This window comes from Diospyros lotus, chromosome 6 (genome assembly GCF_014633365.1).
Source record: "Diospyros lotus cultivar Yz01 chromosome 6, ASM1463336v1, whole genome shotgun sequence".
In the NCBI taxonomy this organism is placed as follows: Eukaryota; Viridiplantae; Streptophyta; class Magnoliopsida; order Ericales; family Ebenaceae; genus Diospyros; species Diospyros lotus.
Window position 1 is genome coordinate 28,003,799 of NC_068343.1, and position 10,254 is coordinate 28,014,052.

The 10,254-nt window shown below is 38.3% G+C and overlaps 1 protein-coding gene across 1 annotated transcript; it reads left to right on the plus strand.

Annotated features, from left to right (window-relative positions):
* The first annotated feature begins 6,698 nt into the window (after positions 1-6,698).
* On the plus strand, positions 6,699-9,109 carry LOC127803106 (4,5-DOPA dioxygenase extradiol-like). The gene is made up of 3 exons (XM_052339138.1): positions 6,699-6,952; positions 7,260-7,705; positions 8,715-9,109. Exons 1-3 carry the CDS (start codon positions 6,704-6,706, stop codon positions 8,902-8,904), a joined length of 885 nt encoding a protein of 294 aa, XP_052195098.1. The 5' UTR covers positions 6,699-6,703; the 3' UTR covers positions 8,905-9,109.
* Positions 9,110-10,254: the final 1,145 nt, after the last annotated feature.

The following is a 10,254-nucleotide window of genomic DNA, read 5'->3' on the forward strand; positions in this document are numbered from 1 at the left end:
ATAGCTAGACATAAGATGTCTAAGGCACTCTTCAAGACAAAAGTTGTCACTAGGAGAATCTGTTGGAAAATATGTTCTCAAAATGATTATCCCAATTGAAAAACTAAAGGATTTGGAGGTTGAGCTTAACGTTAACCTACAAATTAATTTAATTTTTTAGATTCATTTTGAGGTTTTATTTTAAACTCCTAAATGAATAAAATGGAGTGCACATTGCCCGAGTTGTTGGATATGCTCCATACGGCACAAAGTAAAAGTAAGTACTATGATAGCCATTGCCTCTTCTAATAAGACTATGAAGGGAAAGACAAGAAAAAGGCCATACTAGCACAAAGGACATCCAAAAGGATAAGTAAGAATAAGGGCAAACCTGTAGTTAACAAGGAAAGTGTTATCACGGTGGCAAATGGGGCAAGAGTTGCAGCCACAGCTATCGACATTGTTTCTTTAATCGCATGGATATAGTTTAGTTTTAAACGATTGTTTATGTGTACTTGGAGCATTTAAGAACATTATTTATATTCTTGTCTTGGTGAAAGAAAATTATGAATTTTCTTTTAAGAATAATGTTTGTGAAATTTATTTTAGAAATAAATTAATCGCTACTGGTAATTTAGTTAATGGTTTTTACATTTTGAATGTGACCGTTAATGATGGTAAACACCTGTGTGTATCAAATAATAATAAGAGTCCACGTGATAAACCAAATTCTAAAATTCTGTGGCATTATAGATTGGGTCATATAGAGGATGACATAATCACTAAACTGGAGAAAGATGAGTTTTTGGGCCCATTAGGCTCTGAACCATATTTAACTTCTAAATCTTGTATCCTAGGTAAGATGACCAGATTGCCCTTTACTGGGCAAGGTATAAGAGTCACAGAATTATTAGGACTTATACATTCGGATGTATGTGGGCCTATTAATGTAATAGCTCGAGGAGGTTATCAATACTTCATAACTTTTACAGATGATATGTTTAGATATAGATATGTTTATCTCATGAGACATAAATCTAAATCTTTTGAAATGTTCAAAGATTTTAAAGCTGAAGTAGAAAATCAAACTGATAAAAAGATAAAGCCCTTACAATCAGATCGTGGAGGTGAATATCTTAGTAACGAGTTTGAAGATTTTCTTAAGGTCTCAGGTATTATTTCACAACGGACCCCACCAGGAACGCCTCAACTGAATGGAGTTTCAGAAAGGAAGAATCGAACTTTATTAGATATGGTCCGTAGTATGTTAAGTTGTACAGACTTACCTTTGTTTCTGTGGGGACACGCCCTTCTTATTGCAATATATATCCTAAATAGAGTTCCTTCCAAGTCAGTTCCTACAACACCACATGAGATATGGTTTGATAGGAAACCCAGTCTTAAACATGTTAAGATTTGGGGATGTGCAACTTTTATGAAAAAGCTTAAATCAGAAAAACTTGAGACACGGTCTTTGAAGGGTAGTTTCATAGGTTATCCTAAGGATTGCTTAGGATATGAGTTCTATATTCCTGAACTGCAACAAGTAGTTGTTAGAAGGAATGCCATTTTTCTTGAAAAAGAGTTTATTCAAGAAAGAGGCAATGAAAGGAAAATAGAACTTGATGAAGGGTTCACCGAGCCTGAAACTATGCCACGAGACGTCCAAGTACCAATTGAGGAGCCAGGGTCAAGTGTTTCACCTCCCATTAGAAGAAGTGAGAGAATACATTATCAATCTGAGAGATATGATTTTCTAAATGAACAAGAGTTGTTCCTTGTAGGAGACAATGATCACTCAGATGATCCTACCACTTACCAAGAGGCGATATCAGATATCGACTCGAAAAGATGGCTAGAAGCCATGAAATCTGAAATGGATTCCATGTATGAGAACTAAGTCTGGACTCTTGTAGATCCATCAGAAGGTATAGTACCTATTGGATGTAAATGGGTCTTCAAGAAGAAGATAGGTTCAGATGGAAAAGTAGAGACCTATAAAGCAAGACTTATGGTAAAAGGTTATCGACAAAGGCAAGGGATTAACTATGAAAAAACCTTTTCTCTAGTCGTCGTGCTTAAATCCATCATAATTTTACTAGCCATTGCTGCTCATTATGACTATGAGATTTGGTAGATGGATGTGAAGACAGCCTTCTTAAATGGCTATATAAATCAGGATATCTATATGGAACAACCTGAAGGCTTCACACCTAAAGTTAACGTAGGGAAGGTATGCAAGCTTAAGAGATCCATTTATGGTCTTAAGCAAGCATCTAGAAGTTAGAACATCCATTTTGATGATGAAGTAAAATCGTTTGGTTTCATTCAAAACGTTGATGAACCCTGTGTTTATAAAAAGGTTAGTGGGAGTGTAATAGCATTTTTGGTCTTATATGTAGATGATATCTTACTTATTGGAAATGATATAGGATTGTTGTCAACAATAAAGGTCTGGTTGTCAAGTAAGTTTTCCATGAAAGATTTAGGAGAAGCAGCCTATATTCTCGATATACGGATCTATAGAGATAGAACCAAGAGATTGATAGGACTCTACCAAAATAAGTACATAGAAAGAGTATTGAAAAGGTTCAACATGGAGGATTCCTAAAGAGGACTGTTGCCCTTTAGACATGGAATCCACCTCTCTCGTGATATGTGCCCCAAGACACAAAAAGAGAAAGAACGCATGTCTAGGATTCCTTATACTTCAGCAATAGGAAGCCTAATGTATGTAATGCTATGTACTAGGCCTGATATAGCTTATGTTGTAAATGTTACAAGCAGATATCAGTCTAATCCAGGTGAGCAACACTGGATTACCATTAAGAATATCCTTAAGGACTTGAAAAGAACTAAGGATTTGATCCTTACTTATGGTGAAGGAGAACTGAAAGTGGAAGGTTACACAGATTCTGATTTTTAATCAGATGTTAATGATAGAAAGTCTATCTCTTGATATGTGTTTACTTGTAACGGAGGAGTATTCAGTTGGAAGAGTTCCAAACAAGATACGACTGTTGATTCTACTACAGAAGCCGAGTATATTGCAGCATCAGATACTGCAAAGGAAGCTGTCTGGGTCAAAAAGTTTGTGACAGAAGTTAGAGTGGTTCATTTTATAAAGTCTGTCGTGCCCTTGTTTTGTGATAACAATGGAGCCATAGCGCAAGTTAAGGAACCGAGGTCTCACCAAAAGTCTAAACATATTGAAAGATGCTTCCATCTCATTAGAAGGATCGTTGGTAGATGAGATGTTAATGTGCAGAGAATAGATGCAACAGAGAATGCAGCAGATCCACTAACTAAGGCCATGAACCAGAAGCAACTAGATTTTCATCTAGATAGGTGGGGTATGAGATACCACATAGAATGGTCTTAGTGCTAGTGGGAGATTGTTAGATATGAGCCCTAAAGACCAATTCTAGTAACACAAAGGGATTCGATCTTGTAATTCTTTAAATATTTTTTAAATGGCAAGTTTATGTTTTATTTTAAATTGCAATATGGTTTAAATTATAAAACATACATCCATTAGTATAATAAGGAGTGGATACCATTCTTAAGCGTTAAGAATACGAGTTACGGATAATCCACAGTTCATTATACTGTAAACATGTTCCTGGCTGTAGAATTCCTAATCTGGATAATAGCAACTCGTAAAGGCTAGCATATCGTCTTTTTTCTTATTCAGTATGAGATACTGAAAGATACGGTTGGTGAGTCTCGTGCCATTCTGTATGAGATATAAAAGGAAGATGAGTGGGTGCTCGTTACAAGAACGAATTCACTGAACGGGATTGTTAACATTAAATTACATGGGTTACTTCTCACGGGTCAATGATTTAATGTTAGCTGCGATTTTGCAACTAGTCCTTAGACCTGAGATGGCATGGATATCTGTATATTAGTAGATTAAGATATCAGTGATATTATGTGATTGTTCTAATCAAGAATAATCATACGTATCAATGTGTCTGATTCAGTGGTACATGAGATATGTGTGCATCAGACATGGAATCTATCACTTTGAGATTTATGAGGAAAATATACTATGCGATTCAGTAATCACTTGACGATAAATCCTTAGCTAAGGTAATATGATGATGGAATTTGTTCCATACGGGTTGTATCATAATTAGTCAAGATTGATTTTGGATTTGGTCATATAACGAGATTAAGAGATTCGACCTACTGACCATAATCTCATATCTTATTTGGATATAGGATGATAGAAGAACCGTATTGCATGGTAACGTAATAAAAGGTTCACAATGCCCGCTTCACAATAAATTGGGTAATCATGACATATTGCTAGATATCACTCATGATTTACGAGAATTAATTGTTGATTATTCTCGTTGCTAATTTATTTGTGAACCTAGAAAGTCTCACCCAAAAGAAATCACTTTCAAAGAGAAAATAAATAAATTAGTAATTTTATAATTACTAATAATAGTGCATTTATTTATTGGATAAATAAGAATAATTAAATAATTATATTTTGAATATAATTATTTAATCATTAATTGGGTTGGGACTTTTGCTAGCACATTAGGCTTGCCCCAATAGCACTATTGGATTCAAGTTAACTTAAATGATTTGGGCTTGGCCCAATAACATTAAATGGAATGGGCTTGAGAAGCCCAACCCATTTAATGTATATATAAAAGCTCTCAATCTCTTCATTCATAATACTTGATGTCTTCTTGAATCACTTGAAGGTTAAGAGAGTTTTGAAGAAGTGTTCTTGAATCCAAAAGGTAAGTTAGAAATTTTTGTGAAAAATTTCTTTACTTATCATTCTCTTTGAAATTCTTGGATTGAAGTGATTTCGGGTGGACCGACTCGACATCCTACACTTGGAGGATTAAACGATGAGAAATCTAATGGTGAAATCGAATTTCATCAAAGAGGTAACCTTTCATTTTTGTTTCCAAATTGTTAAACCATAATTTCTGAAAAACGGGATATCTGCAAATTAAATTTAATCATGCTACGCATATGATAAGATCTATGTAATCCCAACAGTCCCTAGGTAGCAGCTGAATCTCTCGGAGGCGATGGCGCGCCGCACATCTCTGCAAGCCCTCGGTCGCTCTCTCTACAAGCTCATCTCGGCTAGCCTTTTCTCTCTTTCGGAGAGGCTTCTGGCCGATGTCCTTCTGGAAGATCTGCCCTCTCAATTACTCCCTCGCTTGGCAAGGCCTCCTGCCGTGGCCTTTCGAGAGGCTTGTTCCCGAGGCCTCTCGGTGAGACGCTCTCCGAAGCCTTCCGAGAAGGCCACTCTTAAGCGCTCTCTCTCTCTGTCCCTCTCCCTCTATCTCTCTCTTTCTTTGTGTGTAAAAATGTATATATATGTATGTATATAGGTGACAAATGAGCGTGGTGGCTATGCAAGGCGTATGCATATGTATACCTATGCATCTTGGCTATCTATATGTATGGTGTGTTGGCTAATGTATTAACGTGGTAGCTAGATAGATTTAAGGCTTATGCTAACCCTCAAGTCCTTATATCCCATACATATATATATATAATGCGTATACTTGATGTCTATATAATGCCCCGCGTGGTATGCCTATGGGATATAATATAATATGTTTATGTATGTGGAATGTGATATGCCCTTTTAGGAAGCAGTAGTCAAGTAAGTCTCACCTCGAGACATCTCCCACCAAGATTGGAGCTACGCCCGAGCAAGTCCCCTAGGGGCCAAGACCTTGCTTCAGCAGCACGCTGTGAGGCCCACCTTCTCCTAGAGGATCCCTTAGGTTATCCGACCTTCGGGGGGGATTCTTCTCAAGCTCGTTCGAGTGCTATTGACGTATATGCCTATCCTCGACACCCTGTGATAGTACCAGGGCTGACCCTCTCTCACCAAAAAAGGTATCACTATTACAAATTCAATAATAGCATGCTTTACTCGTCTATCTCTTCTATAGGTACTGACTTAAGTATCTCTTCTATAGGTACTGACTTATTTCTGTGAGTGCAGATCTATCGCTAGCATATACAATGCCACTTCCGGGAGTTCCCGAGGATGCCCTCAAAGGTTCCCATGCAACCTTGGATAGTACATTGAGGACCAAAGCTACCCGATGCCTATCTCCACCAGTAGACTCCTGCCAGCTATCAACCTCACTCTGCCTCAGCTCCACCTTTCCACCTCTAAAAATTCTATTGTCGTGATTTTTTTCTGACCACTACAAATATGGAAATAACTAAAAAATCACAAAAAATATAAAAAAATTAGCTATGTTAAAAAAAAATCATTTTACAAGTACTTGAACAAATATATTGCACAAGAAAATATACATTAAAATGAATTATAAAAATAAACATAAAAATATAATCAATATATTATATAAACATAGGACATTAATTAATTGTAAGCATAAAAGGGTAAATTGGTGTACCAAAAACCCACGCGTCCACGCCGAAAAAGTAAGGTGTGGATGGTGATAGATAAAAAGTAATTATTGGAAAATTATAAGATATTGGGGTAACGTTACATTAATGTAATGGTAAAAGTATATAATAGTGGGTTTTTTGTTATTATCAAAACAAGTATATGATAGAATTTTTTAATTGGATCGCTATGGAGTGTATCATTAACTACATCTTTTATTTTAATTTTTATGCTGACGTTAGCTAGTGGACCCCTATTTAATGGTTTCAGGGTTGATGTAATAGTCTTGCGGAAGATTCAGGCAGGAGAGGGATGGAGAGGTTGAAGATAAAGGAAACGTTCTTCATCACGCATGGACCGCCGACGATGTCGATCGACGAATCATTGCCGGCGAGGCATTTCCTGAAATCATTCAGGGAGAAGGTGTACGGATCAGCTGCACCCGCCGCCATCCTCATCATCTCCGCCCACTGGGAGACCTCCCACCCCGCCGTCACCGCCGTCTCCGGCCCCTCGCCCACCATCTACGATTTCGACGGCTTCCCCACCCAGACATACCAGGTGATCATTTTCCTTCACTAATAGGGGGTCCTCTTTCTGGGTTGAACGATCCACTATCAGTTAATCTCTGGCCTGTCCTTGACATTTGACAGTACAACCCACCACCGACAAAAGCCTAGAATGGGAACAAATGAAACCTAAACTATATATGAAGGTCATATATATTATAGCCTGTTCTGTTGAATTCATTCCGTTTTTGTTATTGGTTTTGTTTTTTGTTTTTGGCTGGGTTTTCATTTGAGTTTAATGATATAACTCTGCAAGGTAATTCCCAAACATATATATGTGTGTGTGTCTGTGTATAAAGCTCAAGTACCCGGCTCCTGGAGCTCCAGAATTGGCAGAGAGGGTGAAGGAAATACTAAATGCAAGTGGGTTGGAGCGGGTGGATGTGGACAAGAAGCGAGGGCTTGACCATGGCGCTTGGGTTCCATTGATGCTGATGTATCCAGAGGCAGATATTCCAGTGTGCCAGCTCTCCATTCAGACCCACAAAAACGCCACTTACCATTACAATCTGGGCAGAGCCTTGGCCCCTCTCAAGGATGAAGGCGTCCTCTTTCTTGGTTCTGGGGCTGCCACTCACAACCTCAGTAAGCTCCACGATGAAGGCGTCCTCATTTTTGGTTCTGCAGGGGCTGCCACGCACAACCTCGGTAAGCTCCGCGCTTCCAGGGGCCATGACTCATCAGTTGCTGATTCCTGGGCTTTGGCTTTCGATACCTGGCTCAAAGATGCCCTTCTCTCTGGAAGGTATTGCTATACATGGATAATACTATTTGTACATATAGGGTTTTTATAGATGGGTTTACAGGTGGCTTGAAAGACCATTTTGCTCGTCTTCTTCTCTCTCAATGACCGTTTTGCCCCTTCCCCCTTCAACAACCTCTCATCTCTTTCTCATTCCTCTCACCATCATAGCCGTTGCAACCGACCTCTACTGTTGACTCTATTGCTGTCATTCTTCGCCTCTCGTTGCCTCGTTGTTGCAACCTTGTCGCCTCGCGGTGCAATGGCAAGGCGACGACGAGAGGCGAGTTGATTGTTGGAGGATGCAACGGTGATCAGACGAGGTGACAAGGCAGGAGCCACGAGGTGGTGAGGTTGTAGCGGCGAGAGGAGGAGAGGCAGCGATGAGAGGCGAAGAACGACAACAAGAGGGTCGGCAACAAATGTCAGTTGCTAGAGTAAGGGAAGAGGAGAGAGAAAGCGGGATGAGCAAAAATTATGATATATCGTGATATTTTGATGCTAAAATATCGTGATATATCATCCTGTACACTCACCTATCAAACTCGCCCCTATACAAATAGCATAACTCTATACACAACTCCTCATTGTTCCTTCTTCCTATCTTTAATCATTTTCAAGTTAATTTGCCTCTATTTTCTTTCTGTGGTAGGATTATATTATTTAAAAATTTAGAGTAAAGCAAACGAAGCTCGCGAAAGTCAAATTAGAGATCTCGAGGTCACTAGTGTCATCATCAACGGGTGAATTGACTCACTCAGAATTATTTTTTATTTTATAATTTATATACAAAATTAAAGGTATAAATATTATTTAAAAAAATAAATGCATATTTATACTACTATACTTGAGCTCATGTTTATATAAATATTGTTTTAAAAAATAAAAAAAATTAAATTTTAATTATTATTTTTTTTAATTGATACGTTTATATATGTAGAAAGTTCAGTTTTCTAATTAGTAGGAGAGAATTTTCAAAATAAAATCTTGGTACTTCTTTATCTCGTTGCAGGTTTGAGGATGTGAACGAGTATGAAGAGAAGGCACCATATGGAAAAGTGGCCCACCCGAGGCCTGACCATTTCTACCCATTGCATGTGGCCATGGGTGCCGCAGGCCAAAATGCCAAGGCTGAACTTGTCCACCATAGCTGGGAGTTCGGAGCACTTTCTTATTCCTCTTACAAGTTCACCGCAACCTAATAATTCAGAGTCTAAATAGAAATGTTCCAAATTACCGGTGGATCTCTGCATCAACTTCTTTGGTTTGCTTTATGTTTGATGTTCGAACTTGTTGATCAGTTTTAGTTCATGTCCAAGTATCACTTTGGTTTGCTTTCGTTTTCTTCACCATAGCGCTAGTGCTTAGAATTTTAAGAAAGCTGGGAATTGGTTGGACTGCCCCTCTTCTTCGTCCAAGCCAGCTTCATCACGACTCCTATATATAGGGGTTCTCGCCGCCGATGAGTGCCACCGTGGTCCACCTGCATGTCCACATCCACTAGATCCGATTGTTGGCCACCTGATCCGCGCTGGCTGGCCACGAACACCTGAATCGCAGCAGCGTTGTACTCCAGCGAAATAGGGACAGCTCTGGCACCTGACGAACCTGCCAAGCCACCAACACCAAAGGCCGAGTACCAGGCCCCCCCTACCTGAACAACCACAGCAGGATCACTGAACCAGACCCTCCAAACTCACAAGAATCCACACTTAAACTGAACGGTGAATAATGAATATATCAGAAGATTTTTATCTAAAAGTTAATTGTCTTCACTTATTTATTTACTCCCTAAATTATAATCCCATTATCCATATACATGTTAGATAATGATAAATTTCACAACCTCTATTATCTGTTTTGACTGGTTCAAAACATTCAAATTAATATTTAAATAATAACTAATGATCTCCATTATTCTTGGTTGAGATGATTCCAAAGTTCTTCTTAAATTTTGATTAATCATTAACCAACTAGTGATCAGTTTTATTAGCTTATGCAATCAGGTCAAAATTTAAAGAACATAAGTTAGTAATCCGCAACATTCCTTATTGTTGCAGAATTTTCCGCTAATTCCTGTTGTTCGTTATTACTCGAAGCTATATATATATATATAGATTATTGAAGTATTAATTTACACTCAAAAGATAACAAAGGCAATGCTCTCCCAAAACTCCTCCACAATCAAAAACCACAAGCTTGGCTGCTCATTCTCTCTTGCTTTCTCACATTTTTCAAAGCTTCTTCTCTTCAAATCAATTACTTCTCTCCAAACAATTATTCTTTGTTGTTTCTGGAAGCCTTGCATCATGTCTGCACACTTGCAAGAAGCATTTGTTGAATCTTGGGAAGGTAGCCATTATAATCATTTGACCGAGACAATATATCTAAGAGTTGAATCTACTTTTAAGGACAACATATATCCTAGACACACCACGCATGAAACTATAGCTGCCCTATCACTCCATTCATTCAACAATCTTAAAGGAGACATGGAGTAGAGCACTCTGTCTATGAAGTCATTTTCAAACACTTCCAAGATTGGCATGTTC